This window comes from Agrilus planipennis, unplaced genomic scaffold (genome assembly GCF_000699045.2).
Source record: "Agrilus planipennis isolate EAB-ADULT unplaced genomic scaffold, Apla_2.0 scaffold242, whole genome shotgun sequence".
Lineage (NCBI taxonomy): Eukaryota > Metazoa > Arthropoda > Insecta > Coleoptera > Buprestidae > Agrilus > Agrilus planipennis.
Genome location: NW_020439006.1, coordinates 125,435 through 153,322, shown reverse-complemented (window position 1 = coordinate 153,322; position 27,888 = coordinate 125,435). Strand labels below are relative to the sequence as shown.

Genomic DNA, 27,888 nt, shown 5'->3' with positions numbered 1-27,888 from the left:
GAAATTTAATCGTTTCTCCTTTGTTTGTTGTATGGACAAAACAACATCGTTTTTCTTTGTTTTTAACTCTTATACGTTCTTTTTTTTGATTCTGATGTTGAGGGAAACGACATATTGAGAATAATACATTGCTGTTTTAAATAAAGTAATATATAGGAATTAGTTATTTATACAATTTATAGTATTTAAATTCTAATTTTATAGTTTAATAAGACTATATCTGATAATCTATCATAAAACACATAACTAATTATAAATAAGTAGCTTTGCTTGTAGCAACGTTTTACTGTTAACAAAATGCATGACCTTTTACGTATTGATGTTAACTCGTAAAAGAAAAAGACGATAATAGAATTTATCGTTAATACATATTAAAAGTATAATCAACTCTATCGCAATGCGACCTTTATCAGAAGAATTTAAAAAAACAACAACATCGTCTGCCTGTTTACATTTGTGTTAAAACCGTTTTATCATTTTCGTTATTTAATGTATCAGCAAAAGGCAGGTAGGTATGACATACACGTAAGTAAATAATACAAGAATACTTACTTATGTCAATTATTATTTGAAGAAGAAACGTGACTATATTGTTTACTTTTCTGTCATTTTATTATTATCGAAGTCATGTCTGTTAAATCGGCAAACAAAATTATTAATAATATATTTTTATTTGTTTCTGTATTACGCGAAAAGTATTTAAAAGTACAAAGGTAGGTAATAATTTATCTTCTCAATAAAGGTTTGGCGACCGAAGCTGATACTGCCCACAAATTGATTCGATAGCAGGAGGAAATTAGATAAGAATTAAGGAACGCCATGTAAAATCACTAAAACGTATCGTTTGTTATAAACAGCTTTATTTTGTTTTAAAACAATTTTAAACTTGCAAAATAACAAACGAGTAACAATACGTAAAACAAACGATGGTCTGTAGCAAAAGATGATTTGCGATCTACATTTGTTTTACAGGTTGAATATTTAACAAATTCAGACCATTGTGTAGAACGATTTCCAACGCTTTAAGAAGGTACAGCCTTGCAAACAAAAGTGGAAACAAATGATTTCTCGGCTCCTATAAAAAGAAACAAAAACCGAAATCACACGCAAACAATAAAATTTCTCTTTCACCCATAATTTAAGGGCGTTATATTTTCATTTTTGTATAATTCAACTCGATTCGCGCCTTAAAAATAATACCGTGTCAAGTCAAGCCGGGAAAAGGGGCAAAACGAGGTTAATACAACCCCTTTTTTGTTGTTTACAGAAAGCCCCAAATTTAATTAACGTGACATTTGCACATTTTTCCCATTTCGGTTGTCCCTTCATCCGGCACGTTTCATTTCAAATTAACATTAATATCGACAAAATAAAAACATAGATCCATATACAAGTAAGGCAAAACATTCACCGAACATAGAAATTACACATTTTTGGATTTCGTAACAAATTAGCGATAAATTATATTGCATTTTAGTAGTCGTTCTAACTTGATATTCGCGATTCAAATTTAACTTGCATTTGTTGGAGTTGTGTTACATTATTATTTATACAAAACGTGGCAGGAGGTATTTGCATTTACATGTCGAATGTGATTGGATATCAACTCGCCACTAGTGTATAGGGGAAAATTAAGAAAGTCCACGTAACGTAGTATAATGTTCAATAAAAATTAACCATTTTCATCCCTTCAAATTATAGTCAAAAAAACGTGAAATTTTTCAACTACAAAATATCTGGTTCCCAAGCCGTTACATTTATTATAGGTACGGACGTTCACATGTTTCTTACACTGCCAGTTGTGCAGCTGTTTTATTTTTCCTTTTTTCAAACAAACGATAAAAATCGAAGATAAACAAAATGCGTGCGTTACACGCATTTACCGCAGACACACTACATTTACATGCGTATGGTACGTATTCAAATTAACTAACTTACCATCAGTATGCGTACTCTGCTGTAATATACGCTGAAGACAGAACACATGTTCGATAAAAATGAACACACATGATGGATGTTCACGTGGCCTACGAAGAGGTCTTTGATACTGTTCTCTACGACTATGGGAAACTGACCTATGAACACGTACAGAAGATGCCATTCTTCCTAAAAAGTAGGCGATAAAACAAAACAAAATAAAATAAACAACTGCCTACGACGCAACGAAAACTTAATCGTTTCTGTTTTGTTTGTCGCATGAACATAATAAGATCGCTTTCAACTCAATTGTCTTCTATTTTATTTGCGTTTTCTTTTTTTTAAGCTATGCGAATAAAATGAAACTGCCGATTTTCTTTTCTTCATTGCTATTTTTTAGTAGCGAATTGAATGTCAATGATGGACAAAGGAATTTTTCGATTTTTGCGTCTGTTTTTTGAGCGAAACGATACTAATTTCAGTTCGGATATTACGTCCTGCTCATTAAGGGACTTAATTTTCCGGAAAATTCTTACATCTGTAGACTAAAAATCCATAAAATAGCAAGAAGTGCGGCTCGAGGGACCGTGACAACGAAAATTCGAGGCGGAAACTCGGAGAAAATCGTCGGAAAATTGCGAGAGCTTAATGCACGTCAAAGAAGCAATTTTCCACGCGTTTTATAATTAAAAAAGAAAATTGGAAAACAAATACCAGCAGTCAACGAAATTTCCGTTTAAAAAAACCTCGTAAAAATATTTATCGAAACTACAAAATGATTGTCTTGTAAAGTAGGAATATAATAATAATCATAATGATAAACACAACTGGACTTTTATTGTAAAATGCTCATTGTTCAAACGACAATTCGAAATTAAATCAGTCGGTTGTTCAGAACAAGAGAACAGAGGAAAGAAAAACCGGACTGAACTTTTCACACTATATTGAGCAAGAACAATGGCCAATTTTAGCACAAATAGCAACACATTGTATCTAGTCTCTACTTATGTATGTATATGTTATATGCATCTTTAAAGAACAACTCACCGGTTCTGTTAAAAGAGCAAAGTTAACGTCTGAAATATCGCTGGACAATGGAGGGTACACCTTTTCGGAAACTTTCTTTTCGAAATTTCTAAATAACGTCGATAAACGACCACAATTATATAAAATAAAAGAAGCACCTGAAACAAATGAGCAAATCTGCCAAAAAACAATTAAAACAATTGATTCCAGTTTACTCCAAACGAAGAAACAGAAACCAATCACAATAATATAGAAAACCGAATTTGTTACGCAGAAAAAAAAAGAATGTTTAAAGACGAACCTTTGCTACTAGATACTGTATAATCGTCAATATCCACAACTGTGGCTTGGCTTATTTTATTCTGTAGCAATTCTATTATAGCAGCAGCTTCTCCTAACTTTTTAAACAATTCTTNTTTAATTATATTAAATTCTTCCAGGTCCTAGACTTGGAATCAAAGGCTTAATAGATAAGTATTACTTCTTTTTTCATAAGGGATGAACTCATAGTTGATCATTAATTTTGAAATAAATGTATTTTAACATTTAAATTAAGTGTTCTAATTAATTTTGAAGAGTTTCGATTATTCTGAATCGTCTTTAATCTCATAAATTCGATTTTACCAGTTCAGATTTCTTTTTCAGATCCTCGTTTTGGAATGGGAGGCTTAATATTGATTATTTTCTCTTTTACCTGCCACTGTTCTATGTCCATAGAAGATATCATTTGTGTATTAACTCCCCCTTTTTTACGAAACTCGTCTAGATCCCGTTTAGACTTTGGAGCTACCACTGGTATACCATCATTGTCTTAAAATATACTATATTACTTTTCAATTTGATTGTGAGATATTTATTCTTACCAATTTCTAGAGAGGCTTTTCCATCCCTTAGCAAAAATGAAAAATAAAACATATTCTCAATGGTCCTTTCGAAAGATTCACTGTCAATTACAAAATTAAAGTACTTAATAGGTGTTTGCCTATTTTCTTCATATTCCCTTTTCAAGAAACTTTCTAAAACGTTAATCGTTTCATTAATATTATCCTCCTCTTTATCTATTGTTTTAACTTGTTGCAATTTTTTTTTCTCCAATTTCTCTGGGGCTTGTCTTTGTACTATTTTTTTTTGCTTAGGTTCAGGCATTACATTTGGATCAAATTCGACGTTACTAGTTAAATAAAAATAAAATTCACTCAAAAAGCACTTTAAAACACTCATTTTTTAAAAATCACTCGTTATAACCTAAAAAGTATTTTATAATAACAAAGTCTCTGGTGGCTATCTAGGTGTCTATAAACTCCTGCAATCTCAGTTAATACAAATATACCACAGTAAATGGATAATTCTCCTATTTTTTATGTTTAATTCGATAAATTCTAAGTACACTGACGTTTATAAGAAGTTGGGTTAGGATCCATCAACGAACTACTTGAACTACTGTCATGGTCGAAGGAGCTACTAAGTCGTCAGCTACTTTGATCTTTAAAAAGACCTAGTAATTAGTTACCTGTCAAAGCTCGTACAAAATGTACATTTGAAAAAAGATTATTACATAAATTCCGACTGGAATTTGCTGATTTTGCGTGACGATTTAATGCAAAATGTATCCTATAAACTTTCTAATACGTAACCATTGGCTGCACTGCTAAACAAGTGATAAACGAACTGCTATTGGTTCATTTTGGTCACAGTAGTTTTTTGTATATTGAATGGTAAATCAGCTGTGAATTGTAAATGCAACGTGTCCAGTGAGCCCAGATCTTTACAGTTCAGTATTAAATTCTAGTGTAGCTTAAAATGGCAAAAGAAGTAGTTGTGGCGATTCTGTATCTTACGTTCATCGTTTTAAGTGCAAATGGACAGCTACTGGAGGGCATCTACTGTGGTAAATTGAACTGTTACGACGTCTTGGGGGTTAGTAGAGAAGCCACTAAGAATGAGATCGCGAAAAGTTATAGAAAACTTGCCAAGAAGTACCATCCTGATTTGTACAGGGATATCGAAGAGAAACTGCAAGCTGAAGAGCAGTTCAAAGTCCTAGCCAATGCATATGAGATACTTAAAGATGAAGAGGCCAGGAACGACTATGATTACATGTTGGACCATCCTGATGAATACTATGCCAACTATTATAGGTACTATAGGCGAAAAGTGGCTCCAAAAGTAGATGTGCGCATAGTTATATTCGTAACTATTTCCGTGATTTCCATAATTCAGTATTATAGTGCTTGGCAAAGATATGAGACTGCTATTAAATACTTTGTGTCCCTGCCAAAGTACCGGAATCGAGCTTTAGACATTGCCCAGCAGAAGGGTATTCTCCAAAATGCCCAAAAGAAGTCCAAGGGAAAAAATAAAGCCGAACAGAAAGAGGAAATGGAACTAGTTATAAGGACTATAATTGAGGAGAATATGGACATAAAAGGGGCCTATGCTAAGCCCACAATATATGGCATTTTATGGGTTAGATTGTTTCTGTTACCATTCACCATTTTATATTACGCTTATTGGTATACAAGGTGGTTTCTTCTGCACACCATCTTGAGGAAACCATACACTGATGAGGAGAAGTTGTATTTGATTAGGAAATATTTAAAGATGGGCGAGCAACAGTTTAGTGTCCTGGAGGACAGTGAGAAAAAGGAATATCTTGACAAGGAGTTATGGATAAGGGATAAATTTAAGGTGTGGCACAAAGAAAAAGAAGATGAAGCAAAGAAACAACTTGCAGAGAATTCGAGGTACAAACAGTACCGAAGGTATCTCAAAAATCACGGGGTTGGAAGGATGACTTTTGATGATTCATAACAACATTTTTTTTAGAAGACTATAAAAGAATTTATTTATTATTACTTATATAAAATTGTTTTATTACAATAACAATAAAAAAATATTATTTTTCCATGTGCATTTGTTCTTAGCCATCATTAACTGAATTAAAAATCCTTCGGTTTTTTTTTAGTTATCTTTTAACAATTCATTTCAAAGTTCAAGTGTACTCACTCATTTTCCTTAACAATAAATTATCCATTATCTCGAAATAGGCAACGATAAAAGCGTTAACAAATTAGCAATAATATTTACATGCAAAATTATATCAAAACAAAATTGATTTTTGTCGATTTTATGAGTTGTTATTTTTGCGTTTTTGTATAATACCCTCTTTCGTGGCCAGTTTCTAAAATAGAAAAGTCCTAATTAGCATCTTTTCATGTTATTTAGAAAACATTTTTTAAATTGCAAGGAAAAGTTGAATAGTCTTATTTAAAATGATGCGAGAATTAATTCAAATGTGTGTAGTCAAGTTAGGCAACCGATTAAGTATAATACACATTTAATGAAATTTTGGATAAAAAGTTGGGCAACCTATCAAATTTTAAATAAGGATGTTTGACGGATTGCCTACACACTGCTTTTTTAAAATTTAAAACAATTTGAAAAGCTTTCATAAATGGCCTTTAATTTGGCACTTTTACGTCCAATTTGAATAAAAATGTTTAATTATACAAAAGCTCCTACTGATTGTAAATACTTTCACTTACTCATAAAAACGAAAACAAACATTTAGGCTTCACTAGTTCAAATTTCTCTTTAAGGTTTTAACAACTTATTTTTAATGGAATAGACAAACTTGGGTTTGAATATTCTTTAATTTCGAATTTACTAAACTTAGATTTCTTTTTCAAGTCCTCAATTTGGAATTCAAGGATTGACGATTATTATTTTAATACTTTTCAGTTCTTAATCTCTGAAGTATATATTATTTGTGTATTAATTCCTTCAATTAAGAATTTAAAATTAATTTTTGTTTTTGCGTTGAATTTTAACAGTTTAAAACATCCAAAAATGCCTTTAATTTTTATTTAATTATATTAAATTCTTCCAGGTCCTAGACTTGGAATCAAAGGCTTAATAGATAAGTATTACTTCTTTTTTCATAAGGGATGAACTCATAGTTGATCATTAATTTTGAAATAAATGTATTTTAACATTTAAATTAAGTGTTCTAATTAATTTTGAAGAGTTTCGATTATTCTGAATCGTCTTTAATCTCATAAATTCGATTTTACCAGTTCAGATTTCTTTTTCAGATCCTCGTTTTGGAATGGGAGGCTTAATATTGATTATTTTCTCTTTTACCTGCCACTGTTCTATGTCCATAGAAGATATCATTTGTGTATTAACTCCCCCTTTTTTACGAAACTCGTCTAGATCCCGTTTAGACTTTGGAGCTACCACTGGTATACCATCATTGTCTTAAAATATACTATATTACTTTTCAATTTGATTGTGAGATATTTATTCTTACCAATTTCTAGAGAGGCTTTTCCATCCCTTAGCAAAAATGAAAAATAAAACATATTCTCAATGGTCCTTTCGAAAGATTCACTGTCAATTACAAAATTAAAGTACTTAATAGGTGTTTGCCTATTTTCTTCATATTCCCTTTTCAAGAAACTTTCTAAAACGTTAATCGTTTCATTAATATTATCCTCCTCTTTATCTATTGTTTTAACTTGTTGCAATTTTTTTTTCTCCAATTTCTCTGGGGCTTGTCTTTGTACTATTTTTTTTTGCTTAGGTTCAGGCATTACATTTGGATCAAATGTACCATGTAAAAAGCTGAGTTGAGGCAACTGAGGGATTAAATTGTTGGCAACATTTAGGAGTTTAAATAACTTCTCAGGCTCAAAATCATTATCACCTTTTAAGCGATTCATCTAAAATAATTTGTCATAGTAAACCAGAACATTTAGATAAATAAAAGACTTATTACTAGTTTTGTGGAAAATTCAGCAGGATGGTATGTTAATGTTTGTAAATCAACGGCTTTTACACACTTTACAAGATAATCACTGGCAGAGGAGAGTACCATGGAGTCCAACATTGTTTCATCTGCATCTCTCACTCCTGCAGTTGTATTTTCATTTTCCAAAATATCCACTTCCTCTAGAATAGATCCTAATTCCAAAGCTGCTCTGATACCTTTATCTTCACTTTCCTCTAGAATTTTATTTATATAAAATACATTAGCAACTTACAACCCAAGTACTAACGTAAATCATTTACTCTATTTAACAACAGCCTATAGGATTCTTTATGGTTAGTATTGGGTGATCTTTTAGATGTTGAAGGAGCACCGGCGTCTTTCACATTAGACGTTGAAGGAACACTGTCGACTTCCATGTTTACAGTTTGTGAACAGTTAGTAAACGTTAAAGTTTATTACTTTGTAAAACTTATAACCACTCTACAAATCAGACAAGCATCTAATTTATAATATTTGTAATAAATAACTATAAACTACTTCAACTCAACTAATAACTTTTTAGGTTAAGTTTATATGGTTATGTTCAAATATTTATGTTTACCATTATGGTGGTTACATAGCAACCGTTTGTAAACGTCAAAGTGACAAGTAAATAATTCATTTGCTATTTAATAAACAATGTTGTAGTAATAATTATGGGATTAATGCAGCTACTAATTAACAATTTATTAATCGTATCTAATAAAAATTGACTATATCAATGATTTTAAAAGTAGTACATTACGTAGCCAGACTATGTTTTCGGAGAAGAAAGTTTGCATTTGACATTTCAAGTCCATTATACAACAAAAACATTTCAGCTATGCTTTGTGAATTGTGGTCACATACAAATTGCTGTTTTACATATGTTTATCGTTTAATTTTGCCTGTTTCGGTAATTATGAGGATAGTCTGAAACAAAACTAATTATCCGACCTGGTTAGCGACTATTAGTGAATCGTCTTGAGAAATTGACGACACCATGTGTGACAATCAGACGCCTTTCACCTATTTTCGCTTCTAGGGAAAAGGTGTGACCCGTATTTTAAAGTCGATTTCGGTTAACAGAATGTGCGTTACCGTAATTCTTTCGAAATAAAAGTATTTTGGTTGTCGTACATACATAAATAAAATGTGTTAACCTCAAAATGTGGCCAAGACTAATAAGTTTTTAAACAATTTCTTAACTTCAAGAATAATGTGGAATGTGCTGCTGTTGGTATGCAGTAGCGTGGTAATTCTGATTGCTGTTGGTTTGTGTTTGTGTGGGAGAAGAAAAACGCAAAAGTAAGTTACCAAAAAACAAACTTTTTGTTCCTCTGTGACTGACTACCACTGTTCTGTATTTTTGTTTGTTTAATAGAAATGACTGGCTAGGGCTTGATGGCATGGTAACGCAAAAGAATCCTGATGAGAATGTCAATCATTTACCTTCTGCAAATGCACAGAGTGCCCCTGATGGCATTTATACCGCTACCACTATTGCTGGCAGTGATGCTAATAATGAAAGAAGGTTTTGTTTTCCTTTTTATGTTTTTGCATGCTTAATTTCAGCTGCTGCTTTCATAAGCACCTGTTCTTATTTTTGTTAAAAAAATTGTCTGATTTTGCTTCTCTCTGCAAACTGTCTTATAATAGATATCATGCTATAAAATCTTCATTATTTCTTAACTTCAATTTTCCATTGCTTTATTTATTACAAAACTGTATTTATAAGTGGCTACTGAAAATGCATTATCTGTTAATTCAAGTAGCTTTTTTTTTGGTTCAATTAGTCATGTATTATTATAGATAGATAAACAATTATTGAACAGCAGGAGCAGTTTTCTCTTCAATTCTATTGTTGTACAGTCAAGCTTATCTGCACCTGTAAATAAGTATTTTATGATTTCATTCTTTTTCTAATCTGGAGAGGTAAACTTATTGAGTGTGCTTGTTATTATCTCCATTGCATTATACTTTTCCCATTTCTGTGTAAAATGATATCGTTTCTTTAAAAATAAAACGATATCTACTTTGTATTTGCAAAATAATCAGTAGGTAGCAGTTCATATCCTAATTAGATAAACAGCTAATTATGTTTGTCGTTTCTAATACCATTAAATGGAAAATTTCATGCAGATTACTGTAATGCAATATGCAAATATGTGTCTTCACCTCTACGAATTATATAAATTGCTTTTAATGAAGGCTATTAAGGCTAATTAACTTGGTGCATGAGTTTCTCTAATTAATGTCTGAACTATATTTTAATTTCCAGGTCTCAAGTGGGGAGCAACCCCCGAAGAAGTCTCCCGGACATTCCATTAGAAGGTGTACGAGACGTGGATGGGGTGGCTTACGAGCCCAGTGGTGACAATTTTTCTGAATTATATGCCACAGTTGAACCATACCAAAATGGAGGTAACAATTACAATTATAAATAATTTAAACCCACTTAATCATCTAATTCGATTTAATTTCCGTTTTTTCTTCTTAGCTAAAGCACACATGTTATCAAATAGTGCACCCTCACGTCCCAGTATATCGCAGCACAGTTCAATAAGCCAAGCTGACGAGGCCCTTTCGCCTTATGCAAGGGTCAGGGAGCATCCCTACGACAAATTACGTAAGACTGAACACCCCTATGCAAGTGTCAAGTCTGCCAGTCAAGAACATGAAGATCCGGACAGTTCTGGCGAGGCCACACCACGTACGAGTCTTCTGAGGAGCGAAAATAGTCAGAATATGGTGGAACCTGTGGCACCCCCGAGGTCACGAAGGTCGTCCTCGCATAACTCCACATGTGCCGACATCCCTGCAGCCTCTGCTGTGGCCGGGGGTATCCCCGCGAATCAAGAACTACCTTATATGACTCCTCCTATTGCTCAGACCAACTTTAGTGGAGATTCACAAGACTCATCGAGTAATAACGATGTTTCTCATTTTTCAGATGGAGATAACTGTTTTTTTTTTCTTGTTTTAGAAGGGTACACTAGTATAACAGTGAGGGAACCCCTAGCAAACATCAGGGCACAGACGAAAGAGCAAACAAAAATGTCTACCGAGGGCGATCCACATTATTCTACTGTATCGGATGATTCTGGTTAGTAATGCCCAGTTTTCAACCACTAAATTGATTGTAACTAAGGTATGTTTTGTTGCAGACGAAATGTACACAACTATCCAAGATCCAAATAACCCCCTTTACACGAGTGGTAGCGAAACGTACGCCCAGATCCAGCCCCTTCAGATAACCGTGGCAGCAGAGGTGAACGCTGTTCCCCAAGGTAGTGTCTCGCCTTCGGGCAGTTTAGATCCCAATTACGAACTTGCCCCTCAACCCCCCAGCGTCGACAGCCTGAAACACGTCACCCAAAGTCACTCTAGACAAGGTAAACCCTCACAATATTCGCGTTTCACAAACATCTAAATTACTCTACTAGTGACTTAAATAAAAACCTATTAAATGTGAATAATTAATTATAAATTTGTTTTAGCTTCCAATTCAAGTTCCGTGGGTGTTTTGGGTTCTCCTAAGCCGGAAAAACGACAAGCAAACTCCCCCTTACCAGCTCCTCCCCCCGGAAACCTCGACGACATGTACGCGAAAGTTCATAAGGGCAACAAGAACAAAAACAGACCCGAAAATAGCACTGGCAGCAGCAGTCCTAATAACGAGGGGTCGAGAAGGTCGTCGGGGGCTTCTTCGCGTACTAGTTTCGAGAACGTTGCTAGTCATCATCATCGAGCTAGTGTCAGGTCTTCCCAAAGTGACAATCATGTCACTGAAGAAAAGGAAATTGAAGAACACGATTACGAGACCCTTAAGAAAACCTCGTATACTCCCAGGGGGAATAAAGAGTGGCCCAAATCGAGGCAGAGTGATCCCTTCCAACCTGGCTATGACACCATCAACAGCCCGCCAAGTTTAGCCGAGTCAGATCCAGGATATGAAGTTGTTAAGTCCGAAAGAGGTCCTAGAGCGTCCAGTTCGAGTGAACAAAACTGGGTATGTTCTTAATAAAGTAGTCTGGATTATCAACAGATTTAAATAATCTGTATCCATAATATTTAAAGTTCAAAATAATTATGTTTTAATTATTTATAAGATCCACAAAAGTTTTGTAGATGATTAAACGTTGAGGTCAGTGAGTGTTGACAAATTTCCTGTTTTCAGTTACCCAATCCTTCTGGGAGTGACATTTACGTGAAACGGCCCCTTGCATCGAGTGCCAACGCCCTTATGGATGGCTATTCCGTGGTGAACAAGAAGAAAACCTCACCTTCGAATGCCAGCAGCAGCTTTGGAAGTGACACCCCTCGAGACATTAGCACGACTGAAGAACCAAACTATGAGAGCATGCCTAGTGAATCGTTTTCGGAACACAATTATGCAGTTTTAAAGTCGGGCGGCAGTGACACTGACCCCAATTACGAATCTGTGAATCACAACGACCCCAACTACGAGAGCGTTAAGTATTTGGATGTGGGTATGCTCGATGAGCCACCGTACGAAAGGTTGCATGACGACGACTCTAGTAGGACTGATAGTAGGGAAGTGCCTGGGTATGAGAGGGTGGGAAATAGTTTGAACTCAAAGGGTAGTGACAATGAACAGGGTGATATGCCGGATTACGAGACACTGCCCCAAAAGCGGACTAATAATGTTGTTAATAGTGGATTGGTGGGTGGCGGTGATGAAGATTTGGTGGTGCAAGTGTGAATGCTCTTTTTCCTTTTTAATTTTAATTTTAATTATGTGGTGCTACTAATGTAATTAAATAAACGAATAATGTTTTATACGGTCGAAAAAATGTTAAAGTACCTCTTAACAACAATATTTATCAGGATGTAAATAAAATTATTTATTATTTTAATAAANAAAGGGTAGTGACAATGAACAGGGTGATATGCCGGATTACGAGACACTGCCCCAAAAGCGGACTAATAATGTTGTTAATAGTGGATTGGTGGGTGGCGGTGATGAAGATTTGGTGGTGCAAGTGTGAATGCTCTTTTTCCTTTTTAATTTTAATTTTAATTATGTGGTGCTACTAATGTAATTAAATAAACGAATAATGTTTTATACGGTCGAAAAAATGTTAAAGTACCTCTTAACAACAATATTTATCAGGATGTAAATAAAATTATTTATTATTTTAATAAATACGAGATTTTTTTGTAATTATGTGATGACTTTTAATTTGGTTTTTTAACGATGGATCGACCGATTAATTCCCAAAAAAAAAAAAACATTAACAGAAATGAGAGGAAGAAAAAGTAAATTAATTAATTCTAAACACATGTAGTAGTTGCATATGTTGTGGTTCTTTCACTATTTGTGTACTGACCCAAAATGACCCAATATTTTTTGTTGTTGTGGAGGATAATGAATTATAATAGTGCCCCTTGGTTTAATTACTGTAAAGAAAAATAAAATAAAATTTAAGAATACTAATTATGAAGAACCCAAAGGCATTTTTTTTTAATTTTTGTGACATATAGTCAAAGATATCAGCGGTTTGTTTTTAATTGCAAAAACGGACTTGAAATTGGGGCCAAAATTTACAAACGGAATACAAGGAAGGGTAGAATTGGTTATCATGGGGATGGTCATAAATCACATCATATACATTCAAAGATATTAGTGATTTGTATGAGCTCTGATCATCTATGATCATATTTTGAATCACATGACATATGTTCAAGGGTATTAGTGGCCTATTTTTAATTGCAAAAAAGGGCCCAAAATCGAGGGCCGAAATTTAGAATAGGAATACCAGGGTACAATTGGGTATCATATGAATGAGCTCTGATCATCTGCGATCATGTTTTTATTTAATTTTGAATCACATGACATATGTTCAAGGATATTAGCGGCCTATTTTTAATTGCAAAAAAGGGCCCAAAATCGAGGACCGAAATTTAGAGTAGGAATACCAGGGTACAATTAGGTATCATATGAATGAGCTCTGATCATCTGCGATCATGTTTTTATTTAATTTTGAATCACATGACATATGTTCAGGGATATTAGCGGCCTATTTTTAATTGTAAAAAAAGGCCCAAAATCGAGGGCCGAAATTTAGAATAGGAATACCAGGGTACAATTAGGTATCATATGAATGAGCTCAGATCATCTGCGATCATGTTTTTATTTAATTTTGAATCACATGACATATGTTCAGAGATATTAGCTGCCTATTTTTAATCTCAAGAAAGGGCCTAAAATCGAGGGCCGAAATTTAGAACAGGAATACCAGAGTACAATTAGGTATCATATGAATGAGCTCTGATCATCTGCGATCATGTTTTTATTTAATTTTGAACCACATGGCGTATGTTCAAGGATATTAGAGGCCTATTTTTAGTTGCAAAAAAGGGCCCAAAATCGAGAGCCGAAATTTGGAATTGGAATACCAGGGTTGAAATGGATAACGTATGGATAAGCCCTGTTTATCCATTACCACAGATTTTTTTCAAAAATTTAAGTCATAACTTAAGGGGTTGTTTATAAAATACGTTCGCAACTAAGGGGGAGAGCGGAAAGGGTGTATTGTTTAGCGTGACGAGATATGACAACGAGGGAGGCTTTAATGGCTTATCTTAACTTGCTATTTTTAATCACAAGAAATCGTTTATAGAGGGAGGGGGCTGGACTCGTCTTCACTATTCGTTTGGAATACCCTAGGAATAGGGACCTCCTGCTTGATTACGTGTTTCATAAGAGCACGTACGTGTTGGGGTAGCTGCGAATAATAAATGTAAAACTCATTTGTACATTTAATATTTCTATATTTCACAATTTCAATATATCTATAATAATCACATATATATATATATATATTTATATATATGANATATTTTTATACTTTGTTTGTGTGTGTGTGTGTGTCTTATGGAGAAACTTTGTCTTTTTTTTATTAAAGTAGTTGAACGAATAACGCTTGACATGCACCCCCTTCATTTATTACTATATTATTATATATCGCGTAAAGAGGGATGCTTATAAGGAAGGGGATGCGAGGGGATGCATATCGAGCAGCATTCGGGACAAGAAAAAGTCCACAATTTCTCCATACAAAAAACAGGCTGATCGTCAACCTAATAAATAATTATTATTTTATTACATATTCGGATGAAATAATAAACGATACAGTACATCAATTCATTTGTTTTTTCTTTGATGTTTGTTTGTTTGTAATAAGATATTAATTAGCTGCTAACTGTTTTGGGGGGGGGGTAAATTGGGGTGTCGAATCCGCGTGTAAATCGGCTGGCATACAGTTTTTCCCGCAGGATACGTTCCAGACGACTGCCTGTGGGAAACTGAGCCCTTTGCATCCCAGCCGATTTGCAACATGTTAGCGGTCGCTTTCTGGATAGCAAGCCCTAACATTCCGTAGTAATTACCATTTTCCGCCACCGGCGAGGGTTGGCGGACAGTTCGGGGATACCATTTCTATCATTACGCGAAGTAAGGTGACCGATCATTCCTGGAAATTTTTCCGAACTTTTCCTACGTCTTTTACCATACAGCCGAAACTTTTCATGCCCGTGTAATTTTTTTTTCGTTTACCAATCAATCGAAAAATCGATAATTATCACTCAGTCGTCTCGATCGGAATCCCAACGCTACTTTTGAGTCCGGAGGTCGTTTGCAGAGTACTGATCGGTCAATGGGTCAAATCCGTGTTTTCATCCTTATCATAATTATTATTATTATTACTTAATTATTATCATTTAATATTGGCAACGCAATCGTAGATATTTAATTATTATTTTTATTTTATTTTATGTAATATATTTATATAGTAGTGTTACGTTTTTCTTCATCTTGGCGGGAAATAGCTTATCTAATATGCATCTATATGTATATAATAATAATTATTATAAAGTCTAATAATGAAAAAATTGGTAAAATACCATACTAGTTATGATTTCGTAATTATCATTGCACCACCCGCAGAGGGTGAGCACCGACGAGATTACGACGATTTTGTGTTGTATGCGTGTGTTGCGTGCGTTTTTTTTTTATTTTTAAAATGTTGTGTTTTCCGGATCGGTTGGCGAAACGTCACTTTCGTTGGAAGCCAAAGGCGCCAGATGCGAACATGGTGACACCAACATGGTCGGTTCTGTGTTACGACGTTTCATTTTGCCCTTCATCTTCTTTAACATGGTGGCCTGAGAAGAGGGGGGGTTTTCATCGATCGAAATATACACATCGACAAAATAGGATAAGTAGATAGTAGAAATAGTGATAAAAAATATTTTATATAATATGCAGAAGAAAAATCAGGCAATTATGTAGGTAGATATAATAGATATGTTCGTAAAAAAATATGGACATGCATTTCTTTCTGTTTTTGTTTTCTTTTGCTTGTTCGCTTTTGTTTTTCTCTGTTGCGTTAATTGTCGAAAGAAACAAAATAAATGCGGTTGTTTTTATTGAATATTTTGTTTGTGATTTCTTTTAGTCGTCTGTGCTCTTGTTGCCCCCCTCCCCGTTAGCTGGCAGAATACTGGGTTCGGTGGGCCGTCGCTTGAATTTATTTTTCTTCAGCATGGTTGCCTACAGGTACACACCAATTATGTGTATTACTTTTTCGGAACACACAGTATATATTACCACTTCGGAGATTCTGTATACCGAAAGAAAAAAAAAATTGCGCGCGGCAAATATTAAAACACGACTTCCTTTCAATTGTTATTCATTGTTTATTGATTCGTGGCGTATAAAGAATCTGCCCAAGTGTTAAAAAACCAAATAATATAGCAATTTGTCAGAAAATGCTTTCGATTAGACGTCGTCATTATCATAGGTAATTAACACGTTGAGTGGACCGATCGATCATGTTTAATAGCCAATGGAATACGGTCAAAAACATTTTCTTACAATTTGTTATTGACCTTTTTATTAGGTATTCCATTTAACAACACACCAAAAATGCCAGTAGTCTGTAGCAGTTAATTGGTAAAATGTATTAGTTTATTTATTGCCAAACTAAATGTTAGTGTCAATTAGTAACACAGTGGTGGTGGTGATGGGGAGGGACGGGGTTATACTGTCAATAAGCAACCAGTTAACAGAGAATTTTCAAAAAAAAAACAATTACACATCGGCACTTAATACATTCTTCCTAGAGTTTGTACAGCGTGTGTAAGGCTTGTTTTTGTGTTTATGTTTCAAATTTTGTTCGTTATTGAATTACTTGATACACAAAACAATGTTCAGCTACATATAGTAAGGGAAGGGGGTTAAAGTCTACACAAATGTGTGTGTTTTTAGTTCGAATCGGTGTTGATTTATGGAGGACAAGCAACAAATAAACGATCAAACAAGCAGGGTGCACAATAAAAAAAAAAACGAGCACAAGTAGTGCAGTGGATCGTCTAATAATAAAGCGAATCGGTTACCTTTAAAGCAGATTTCAAAACGACCACGTCGCAGGGACTTTGAACCCACGGTTCTCCATCCACTTGTACGGGAATATCGGAATGCAAGTGAATTTTTATATGACCTCCCTACACATACACAACAAACAAAAGAAAATCAATAATAATATATTGCGGACAATCGATAAATATTGATTTCGCACCTGAGCTATCCGCATGGCCGATCTCAAACCGGATTGTATCTGACCCAAATGAACCACCCCCGTGACTCCCACCACCTCCAGCATTCCATCCCAATGGTTCGGTTTACAAAATTGATCTTCCTTCTCGGGACCCCAAGGGTTCGCTCCGGAACCCCAGCTGGAACATCCCTTTCATTGAACACAAACGACTCTACACAGATTTTTGAAGGCCGAAATTACCTCAGTATGTTTAGAATGATGATACCCTCGACCTGGGGTAGTTCCACGTGTTTACCGTCGACCTCCAATCGGACCTCCTTGTGCAAGTCCTTGCACATCTTCGGTCCCACCATTTTTCGAAGTCCCATCTTTACGTAGACGCTTTTGTTATGCAAGCGGCTGTTAAATTTGTTCGGATTTTCTTCGCGGGCATTGTGGAAATCTAAGCACAAGTCGGCGTCTATCCCGATCCCGAAATAGTTGTTCATTACGAATATTTGAGAGTTATCTTCGTTCGCCGAAGCCCCCACCACTACACGAAAATAAGGAAAAGGCCCAGTTAAGGGTACTGATGTTACGTACTTTACACCGACGATATTCTTTTTTTTATTCACTTTTATCTTTCCAAAGTATTTTTACTTCAGTCTTAATTTATTCCATTACGTTAGATGTTACATGATTTTTAATTTAAATTATTATTTGTTCTCCCCGCCAGGGGGTTACTCATGTTGTTATTGTTATTATCGAGTTGAGGGTAAAAAAAGAAAAATTAAACGAAAAATAATGTTCTTTTTTTTGGGTTAACACCGTCATTTTAATAAGAAGGTTATTTACTTTAGATTTTTTAAAAAATTTATATTAGGTATTGTTAACTTATAAATCAATCAGTAAACTGAAAAATTTACTGTTCAATATAATGTTGTTTTGCCGTAAACATTCTATGTAGAAAGCGAAGCAACACGAAATTATAATAATAACAACTAATTCAAAAGTAATTAACTAACATGCATCAGTGTTCTGTGGTGAACTTTAATACGCAAAACTAGTAAATTAGAGAAGGTTTTTCAAAAATGTTGTGATGGCATCGTGAAATATATTAAAGCGGTGATATTTTAGGCAATATTAAATACAACTTTTTATTGGTTTTTTCCATTTCAAAAACAATTGCATGGTGTATTTCTGAAGTCGAAAAAAGATTGAGGGACCATTAAAAATTACGCCATAGTCCGAAAGAAGAATGAATAAAGAAAGAAGATGTTCTAATACAAGAAATATGAATTAAATATGCAGTGCCATTTAATTCTAACAATAAGTATCATTTTTACGTGAAATTCTCCCGTAAAAGTGCAACAACGAATTCTAGAAAGTGTATAAAGTGCGAAAATGATCGTTCACAGGTGCCCAACATAAGAAGATATTCATTTGCCTTCAATTGTTTCTATATTCATTTGTCTTCAATTGTTTCTTTTTCTATTTTTCTGTCTTTTGTTTTTCTACCAGGACGACAACAATAAATAATTTAAGCGACATCGAAAAAAATAAAAATTCTTCTTTTCCAACTAACTAGGCGTTGATATTACGTGACAAAAATAACAGCAAATAAATGATCAATCAATAACAATATGTGAATCGATAAGTATTGACGAGGCGGTTTACAGCAAAACAACATGAAAAACACACACTAGATTGACCTGTTTTTTTAATTTGCTCATTGGTAAGTTTCAGTTTGGACAGTTTTTGCCTCTTCTTACCAGAGGAGTTGACCTGCTTGTTGGTATCGTCTGCCTTATCCTCGGGATGAAAGACAACAGTCCAACGGTCCAGCCTGATCTCTTCCGCATCAATAACGTCCCTCAACAGATTCAACGGATCTTCCCCTCCCGTATAACCCGGACCCCAACGTAAAACTCTCGCCAAATCATTCCCTGAAATTATTACCTCAACACTACAAACAACAAAACGAAACAGAACAACCAAACTCCAAATATTTCACCCACAACCAGTGGCGGCTTGAAATTTTCTAAATTTCAATACTAATTTTGTATACGTAGTCCGTTCACTTAGAGAAAGGTATAGCGTGGACGAGATGCAAAAGACAAATGAACATCGGTCGTAGGCGTGTCCTCGGAACATGGACGCTCATTTATCTTCAGATGTTTTCGATTCATCTTCAGATGTTTTCGATCAAAGCACAACTGTAAGCCGCTGGGGTCGTAAGTTATGACCATTAAGGCAGTCGTGTACCTTTCTCTAGGTAAACGTAATCTACCTGGCGAGACCACATGTAGATATTTATTAGAATTTAAACGCTATTTAAAAATCAGCAATTTCGCGAATATAAGAAACATTTTGACAACATCCCTACTTTTCACTATCACGAGCCCCTATGCGACCAGCCGCCACTGTTTAGCTTAAAAAAGAAACACAAGTACTTGAAGTACCTGTTCCTAGTGGTACGATGGCACAGGCTGGCGATGAACACTGCGAATCCTGCCCGACGTTGTCTAGACATTGAAGCACCCACCCTATGGTCCCGTCTCCGCCGCAGACCAATATCTTGTAATTTTGGATGTTCCTGAATACGTAAAGGCCAGGCAGGGGACCGCCGTTATCCAAATCGAACACCTGATAGGGATTAAGCAGTTTTCGAAAGCTTGAGATCAATTCTAACCCTTGTTGCCCACCCGATTTGACGTTGACGAACACCAGGAGCGGCTGGACACCCTGTGGTATCATTAACGGTTCCAAATTTGGCAAAAGCATCACTGGAAGTAACAACATTTTTCCCCGATAAAGAGATCGAACTTATTAAGGGCATTTAGATTTTTATTACCGAGAAGATGTTTGTCTTCGTATCTGGATTCGCGCAGGGTGTAGAAAGCTCGGACGGCCCTTTCGGCATCTTCATAGGTGATTACCATCGAACCATATTCGTAGTAAATGGGACCAATTTTTGAAAACTTATTCTCTGCAAGCGCCAAATATAGAACAATAAACACGAATACCGCCCTATATATAAAACATACCCTTGCCCAAATAGTCCGTCAAGATGTTCTCGTAATTACGTTCGTTCAGATTGGGGGGCAAATTCCCAACAAAAAGGGCCACGTTAGGCCCATGTGGGTCCTCCTTCAATTGCAAATAAAATCGCATAAGTTCCATCTGCCTGATGCTGTCCCTGCCCAATTGTTTCACTATCTCCCATGGTCTCTCGTGGTACGAGAGTACCCTTTCCGTTACTAAAACAATTACACATCAATTGTTTTTTGCTGTTTCGACGATGTGCGTTTGTTTATTAACCTCCTCTATCCAGTAAGATTTCGCTGCAACGAAAATCTTCCGGCTTGTAAGTGTTTAAATTGAAAAGCTGAATAGCTTCGCTAATAATATTTTCCACGGTAGTGTTGGAATCCACGGGCACGGTGCAGAATGCCTGGGATACCTGCAACTTACCGGGATACACGCGAACTTCACCCTTGTCGTTGTCGCGATCCCTACAACAAAAAAACAAAATTTCGTTGTCTTTTTTTTGTTTTCGTACTGTTGCGATTCGTTTATTAGTTTTGTTTCTGTTTTTTTCATTGCTGCAATTCATTTGTTTTGCTTTCGTATTTTGTTTAATTTTTTGTTTTCGTAGGTGAAACTCACTGAAATCTAAGGAATACTGCGGGTCGTTTTCCTTCTTTACGATGCAAGTTGTATACGGGATTGGGATCTTGAAGACGGGCCTCGTCTGGCGAATACAGATCCGATAAATAAAAGGTGCTTGGGTCTTTGGTGATGTGATGAGCCCTTAGCGCTAGTGTGAGAATTTGTTTGACCGATGCCGTTCTTGGTACAACTATTGTCCGAAATATGCGACGCCTGAGTGATGTATTGCCATCGTAAACCTTTATTACTTCTGGTAAAATCAAACAACGAAATTATCACCCCTTGCACTGTTAACCACCGAAAATAGTGTTTACCTTCTTCCCTATCGTCCCTATCCGAAGCCCTGATCTTCTCGGGTCTCTCCTTAGACGGCGGACACTCCTCCTCCTTGTATCGCCCCGTATCGCCGCTGCTAAACTCCTCGGAAATACTTCGAGCTACAAAAAAACGCATCGACCACTGAAGAATACGTCGCAAACAAGACCGAAACATAACGAATGAAATAATGAAACATGAACCTCTCATCCTGTACTCTGTTGCTGTTATTCGATTTTGTTGCGAGATTTCAAACAGATTTACGAAACAAATAAAAAAAGAAGCCAAACGAAAGAGCAGAACGAAAACAAAATAAAACAAAAGAAAAATGAAACGTGTTTTGTTTTGATAAAATAAGCAAACTATTGTATCTCTTGAGGAATTATTAGCAAATAATGTGGGAAGGGTATGGTAAAACAAGAGAAGGGTGAAGACGGGGTGGGGGGGGGGCAACGAAACCATACATAAAACAAAAGTACCTCGAACGTAATGGGGAGGCGAGGGTTGACAACTGCCTCTACAGCTGCCAGACAAAACAAATGAAAGGTGCTTCAGAACAGCTGAAAGTGCGCTCCGATTATTACGATCGATCTTGTAGACTGCAAAATCATTCCCTTGTTATCTTAAAATAAAAATTAAAAAATAAAATTGTAGAAGCACATAAAAACCATAACGGCAACGGAAAGGGGGTCAGCACGCACGCAACGCACGTCAAAAGAAATAAACCAAAAACACGACATCTAAAGAAACAAAAAAAAAGTAACAAAAGAACGACGAAAAAAAAGAATAACATCAGACAACATACAGTTATGATTGTTATGTGTACAATAATATTACATAATATTTATGGTTGTAGACAGGTACTGTCGAAAAAAACCACCCAACGTTCCATTTTTGATGATTTTTCTTTAACGCACTACCACAACTGCGTTGTGGAGGGAGGAATGGTACTGGATGGGGATGATAGATACGATGATGTGCGAGACAGAGATAGGTAACAATTAAGTCAACACTTACGGCAAAAATACTCACGAGACAAAGTATCTTTTCGCCTAATTTGTACACCAATAATGGCTTCCATAGGAACTTCGGTTCTTGGAATGCTAACTGCATGCGGAGGAAGGTAAATGGGTTCCAAAATTCCGAAAGTACATTCCGGCGATACGTGGCTCAAGCAAGCCGCGTGACACTGAAAACACATCCCTTAATTTCACACGAGAAGAAAAAAGAAAAACAATAGCCGAACAAGTCGAAAAAAATTTTTTTGTACCGAATAATGAACAAAAGAACAGTAATAATAAGGCACAGGGCGGTTTACAGAGGCCTAGAACGCTCTCCATAGACGTCATCATACATTTATAACTATCCTTTTATCTCACATAAAGACGCAATTAACTTTCCTTTGTGGAGTGCCTCTCAAAGGGATTCGAAACGGTACCATGTAAAATAAACCGGAATATTTGATGTTTAAAGTGTTTCCTTCAAATTTTTCGTTTTTCTTTTAAAAATTTCTAGTAGGTACGTCAAATTTGTTTTTTCGAAATTCGAAGATACAATCCAAAAACAGTTTGTTAGTTAGAAACAACAGAAAATCTCTAGAAAAATAAAAGAATGTAAGACTGAAGACTAAATACAAAAACAGATAGGATAGAAATGCCATATTTTTTGAATATATACAACTGAAAATTTGCACACAACGAAACTTTTGGAAACAAAAGACATATCGTAAAACAGTCCAATCTGACTTACTGTGAGTCCACACCATTGGCAACGAAATCCAAAAAGACACTCGGTTGTCCAGCAAGTTTTCTTGCACATTGCGCATTTAGAATTATTGGGGAGGTTTCCCTCCCGCCAGTGGTGTACATGTCGCACATTTATAAGCTGTTTACCGGGCAAATAAGTGGCGTTCTCCTTACATTCAGCTATAGCAAAATCTTGGCACTCACAATGTACAAAATAATCACAAACTACAACAAGAAAAACAAATACCACCTGTTAAAAAAAGAGACGATCGCTGAAAATATTGTTCCGTTTCTCTTACTTTCGCAATGAATTGATAAACTGTCGTCTAATCTTTTTCTGCAAACGTTGCAAAATTTTCTTTTGTGATGGAACGGTTCGGACCAACAGTGGGCTACCGGATTCTTTAAACAAAAAGGCAATAGAGAAACATTATTGTGACTCAAAGGAAACAAAAATGGTAATCCAGACTTACTTTTATAAGTCCTGCGGCTATACTGGAGCACGGTGACACCACAGATTTTAGACATCGGTCGTGTACCACGAAATTGCACACTACAAGAACGAAAAATATATATCAAAAGTGTCAATCTGCGCCAAATCGTGTATGTTAAGTGGATGTCATCTTCACCAAAATAAATACGTATGTAGGTGTACTGTTCCCTTATATATTTTTGTTTTCCAATTAGAATACGAGTGACAAGGGGTTGTAAGGCAGTCTAGCGCAACAATAATATACATAATTGCAAAGGTTAATTGGGTCGAAAACAACAAAAGAAAGGAGCATTTTTACACTCCTATAATATTGTATGTATACAATATACAAAGTTAAAAATATGTCGCCATTAACAAGTCGCTTTTTAGTCAGGGGGATGTTATAAGTGTTTCAGGTAGACAAGTAACAATACAATTGTCAAGTGTACTTCAGTCAGACAAAGTACAACGTGTGTGATGACAAAAGAATGTGTAGCAGCAAATAACAAAGAAATTTATTCAGTTGTTTGCCGAAGAAGAAAAAATGACTTCTTATATTAGGATACCTACTAAAAATTTTACTAGATATTGCGACTTCATTTGTTTGAAAAGAACCTACTTCATTTGTAAATTTTCTATTTAATTAAAATTTAAAGCACTGGTGCACATGTGTTTCTAGACAGTGGGAAATTGGGATATTATGCAACATAGTTGGAGTACCTATAGATCTTGTTTGACCTTTTCCATTTCCAAAAATATACACCTGCCCGTAACTAAAGTCTAGATTAGTGCAAATTTAGTTCCACGACACTGCAAACTACAAATATATCCCATAATAAAATGCAAGTGTACGGAGATTTATTTTAACATGCATGCAAATCAGAATGCTTTTGGCAAGGCAACTATAAAATATGTGTTTATGAGCTCATAAAATTATCAGTTGAAATTTCGCAAATAAACACTTCGTCCAGTATATTGTCCACTAGTTTAGCCCGTTCAACTTTCGAAAGTCTTTCTAAATCGATGCATTTCGTTATCTAGTAATTTATTAATTCGAATTGCGATGTTCTGTCTGCGACAGACATCCAATTGGATTGAATAATAAGTTTAAATCGTTCTGTAAACGTTGTTCAATCTACTGCATTTGCATTTTTAGTAAAAAGAAAACAAGCAATCAATTGAAACTGCAGTAGATAGCAGATTCAACTGTTTATAGTAACAAAGGGGGAAAACAAATGAATCCAGAGACAGAGTCGAATGTTCAGAGATGATCACATCGAATTTTATGATAGAAACAAGTGAATTAAACGCTTTTGTTTGGGTTGAAATACATGAAGAAGATGAGAAGTTCAGTTAGATGCTGACTTTTTAATTTTATTGTAATGCCTACTGGCTACATTTAATACAATAAAACACACCCTGCGATCATAAACATGAAATTATCGATTTTTGCACATGCAAGTTGAAGGACTGGCCGTCCATCTAATCAATTCGAAGTCGTAAACATTCAATTTGTTCCCGGAAATAACTCGGGCATTTGGGGAAGTAGAGAGAAGCACAATAGACCGTTATTGTGGTAACAAACCGATCAAAGTAACGTTTCAATTAAAACTTTAGCTATAATAACTACCTGTCTGTAAGTATTAAGTAAGGCAAAAGTTCACGTCAGTTTGGGTGTTTTTGAGTTTTTTGTTTCAATACGTATGAAACGAAGGTTACTATAATACGTAGTGTTGGACTTTTGAATGGTTTAAAAATAACATTTGAAGCTATTATTGTGACTTACTATCATTGTACCATACAGTAGACTGTAGTCTAGTTGTCTGGAACCATAAAATCGAAGTAGTTAGGTACCTAATAAAAAAAGAAGGTGGACATTTCGCTTTTGTTTCTTCATTCTTTTTTTTTTTGTATCTCGCAGTTTTTTTTATAGTATCTATTTATTAGAGTTTCATTTGGTGTTTTATTAAACTTCTATCGCGTATAAGCACGCATTTATATATAGTATAGTGTTTCAGTAATAGGTGTATAGGGAGTCTATTCTAAGAAGACGCTTCTGTCATTGCTCAACAGCCTTTTCCAAGAATAAAACGTTTGTACGATATTTTAGTTATGAGAAATACCAGATGCTATTAATTGCCTTTAAAATCGTGGTGCCTACGTAACGATATAAACATGACACAGTTGTACAAATCGCACACAGTGGTGCGTTCCCATCTCTTTTTCTATTTTTTAATTGCACCATTCACAATAAAATTTACCTCGTTCGTTTTTGTTTCTTCAGATTCAGAGTCAATTCGTTTGTTTGCTACAGAATTACTTCATCTGTTTTTATTGTTTTCTATGTCGATTCGTTTGTTTTTTTTTTCTCGAGTGGAAAATAGAATGAACAATGAAAATTATTATACAATTAATTAATTACTGAAGTAGATACATAATAATTAGTTAACTATAATGCTACTTATTTTCCTCGTGTGTTAAGTACTTAATTTTCGTAATTTAGCAGAACTTTTTATGAGGTACCACACACAAATTTTACCCCTTGCAATTATTCGATCTGCTAGACTCCACCCACAGCATCGACTTTATTACAGGAATGATACGTGTGTATGTATGTATGTATATAGTAGAGCAAAAAAGGGTAGACTGATGACACAAGTGATGCCACGATCAATTGTTTCAATTATGTATGTACTTAGTTTGTTTATTTTAGATAGAGGTTTTTTATTTGATTCCTGAAAAACTTTAACGAAATTTATGTTCCAACAAATAACTTTCTACATTCATTTAGGAAAAACAATTGAATTCAAATATTCGATTTTCTCTTTTATTTGTTTCATTGTTTGTTCTTTTTATTTTGTTTATCCAATTAAGAAAAGAGCAGCATTATTAGTGACGATCGTGTCAGCCGCGATATTTTCTGTGGGATGCGTGGCACATCGGATCACATATGGATTTTATTCATATCTACACATATAATATGAAAAAAATTGATGGTGCATGTATGGTTTTCGAGTACCTTCGCAAATGAAGCCCTGCTGGATGAGACCCCACAACATGTCGCCACAGTGGTGGCAATAGGTGGGCTTGTGGAACGTTTTTTTGCCAAACGAGTGCCCGTGAGCGGTGGTCGGGTCGTTGGTCGGTCCCGCAACCGACGCCATTGCCGACCCCGTTCACGCCGAATTTTCACCGCGAAAAAACGGCGCTGCTCCGCACCGAACGCAGCAGCTGCGACATAATAATAATATAACGCGACGAACAATAACGCAACGACATCGTTGCTCCAATTATCACCACCCTCTTCTTCTCGCGAGCACAAACGAAAAACATTAATAACAACAACAGCAACAATAAGAACAATTGCCGTCGTCGTAACTCTTTTTTCCTTTCTTTCCTTCCCGTTTGTTTTTTGTAATTCAACTGTTACGCAGTCGTTTGTTGCTACGTGCGAAGACACAATAAAACAAAAGAAATATATAGATAACTAACAAAAAACGACCAAACTTCTGTCTGTCTATTGTTTATGATTATGTGATTTCGGCAGATCCGCCGTCCGCAGACATGATTGCGTCTACCGCGCCACCACCACCAGTCCGTCCCGACGCCTGGTCGTCGCGGCGGTCACCCCATGCCCGTAACGCATTACCCCGCCGCGCTCTGGTTTTTTTGGTGCTGCTACAACACAGTCCTCGACTTCTTCGTTCACGGCCTACTTCTCGACGATGTCTTCGAGGCACACGCACGCACACACGCAGTCACGGAGCGATCGCTCTCTCTCACAGGCCGCAGCAGCCGTCGACTGACACACTGGTGGTGCGCAAGCGTCGGCGCCGCTGACGACGTTTGGCGTCGCGACGCTTAAAGCGCGGGCGCCGAAACATCGGTCGCAAAATTCTACGTCAATCGCAAACACGCGCGCCCGCCTAGTTGCCAATTTTCCGATAAAATATCGAAATTTAAACTTGAAAAAATCGCAGAGGGTGTTGCCATATTGTACCAGCAATTGCAAATTTTTTCATATTACGGAACTGCACCGATGATTATTGAATATTACGTAAATATGCGTCGGCCATATACGAGGTGATCATCAAAACATTTTATTCCTTAATCGATACCTTAATGGCGTAGCGGCCATATTGATCGTATGCGTTCTTTTCGTGTTTCAATTTATTTGAATTTCCAAACGTTGGCGGATGAAAAACAGTCGCTTCACGTAAGAGGAAACAACGGACTGACGAAAAAGAACAAAGAAACACATAGATTGTTCGCTGTGAACACATTTTGTTTATTTGATCCATTGACAGAGTGATCAATTTTTTTCGTTGAACTTCCTTTGTTTAACGGCAGGCCGATTTTGTTTTGTTGAAGGAAATTGGTTAGAAC

The 27,888-nt window shown here is 35.7% G+C and overlaps 5 protein-coding genes across 15 annotated transcripts; 2 read left to right on the top strand and 3 right to left on the bottom strand.

Annotated features, from left to right (window-relative positions):
- Positions 1-289: 289 nt before the first annotated feature.
- On the bottom strand, positions 290-3,451 carry LOC112904888 (DALR anticodon-binding domain-containing protein 3-like). Its single transcript, XM_025976043.1, has 5 exons — positions 3,425-3,451; positions 3,245-3,386; positions 2,965-3,101; positions 1,939-2,106; positions 290-1,075 (listed from the first exon to the last, which is right to left on the bottom strand). Exons 1-5 carry the CDS (start codon positions 3,449-3,451, stop codon positions 956-958), a joined length of 594 nt encoding a protein of 197 aa, XP_025831828.1. The 3' UTR covers positions 290-955.
- LOC108741230 (non-structural maintenance of chromosomes element 4 homolog A-like) lies at positions 3,450-8,304 on the bottom strand. 3 transcript variants are annotated; one of them, XM_025976035.1, is made up of 5 exons: positions 8,004-8,304; positions 7,724-7,950; positions 7,544-7,667; positions 3,807-4,094; positions 3,450-3,753 (listed from the first exon to the last, which is right to left on the bottom strand). In XM_025976035.1, exons 1-5 carry the CDS (start codon positions 8,131-8,133, stop codon positions 3,572-3,574), a joined length of 951 nt encoding a protein of 316 aa, XP_025831820.1. In that variant the 5' UTR covers positions 8,134-8,304; the 3' UTR covers positions 3,450-3,571. The 3 variants fall into 3 exon arrangements, with proteins under 3 accessions (XP_025831820.1, XP_018331450.1, XP_018331451.1); XM_018475948.1 differs by lacking the exons at positions 3,450-3,753; positions 3,807-4,094 and adding exons at positions 5,852-6,124; positions 7,017-7,202 and having other exon boundaries at positions 7,256-7,667; positions 8,004-8,303; XM_018475949.1 differs by lacking the exons at positions 3,450-3,753; positions 3,807-4,094 and adding exons at positions 5,852-6,124; positions 7,087-7,202 and having other exon boundaries at positions 7,256-7,667; positions 8,004-8,302.
- Positions 4,135-5,801, top strand: LOC108741229 (dnaJ homolog subfamily C member 25 homolog). Its single transcript, XM_018475947.2, has one exon. It carries the CDS (start codon positions 4,744-4,746, stop codon positions 5,752-5,754), a length of 1,011 nt encoding a protein of 336 aa, XP_018331449.1. The 5' UTR covers positions 4,135-4,743; the 3' UTR covers positions 5,755-5,801.
- A 222-nt stretch (positions 8,305-8,526) lies between the features above and the next one.
- LOC108741228 (hyphal wall protein 2) lies at positions 8,527-12,926 on the top strand. 2 transcript variants are annotated; one of them, XM_025976034.1, is made up of 9 exons: positions 8,527-9,043; positions 9,120-9,269; positions 10,017-10,159; positions 10,236-10,661; positions 10,722-10,841; positions 10,903-11,130; positions 11,236-11,747; positions 11,916-12,339; positions 12,626-12,926. In XM_025976034.1, the coding sequence occupies exons 1-9, from the start codon at positions 8,955-8,957 to the stop codon at positions 12,745-12,747; spliced, it is 2,214 nt and encodes a 737-aa protein (XP_025831819.1). In that variant the 5' UTR covers positions 8,527-8,954; the 3' UTR covers positions 12,748-12,926. The 2 variants fall into 2 exon arrangements, with proteins under 2 accessions (XP_025831819.1, XP_018331448.1); XM_018475946.2 differs by lacking the exons at positions 9,120-9,269; positions 12,626-12,926 and having other exon boundaries at positions 8,529-9,043; positions 11,916-12,606.
- Positions 12,927-14,909: 1,983 nt separating this feature from the next.
- LOC108741226 (diacylglycerol kinase theta) lies at positions 14,910-27,325 on the bottom strand. 8 transcript variants are annotated; one of them, XM_018475935.1, is made up of 17 exons: positions 26,522-27,325; positions 23,504-23,583; positions 23,330-23,432; positions 23,035-23,255; positions 22,303-22,474; positions 21,765-21,884; positions 21,285-21,407; positions 20,968-21,220; positions 20,620-20,813; positions 20,346-20,558; positions 20,153-20,287; positions 19,761-20,084; positions 19,011-19,244; positions 17,560-17,851; positions 17,341-17,497; positions 17,159-17,266; positions 14,910-15,925 (listed from the first exon to the last, which is right to left on the bottom strand). In XM_018475935.1, exons 1-17 carry the CDS (start codon positions 26,664-26,666, stop codon positions 15,779-15,781), a joined length of 3,021 nt encoding a protein of 1,006 aa, XP_018331437.1. In that variant the 5' UTR covers positions 26,667-27,325; the 3' UTR covers positions 14,910-15,778. The 8 variants fall into 8 exon arrangements, with proteins under 8 accessions (XP_018331437.1, XP_018331440.1, XP_018331438.1 ...); XM_018475938.1 differs by having other exon boundaries at positions 19,071-19,244; XM_018475936.1 differs by having other exon boundaries at positions 22,318-22,474.
- Positions 27,326-27,888: the final 563 nt, after the last annotated feature.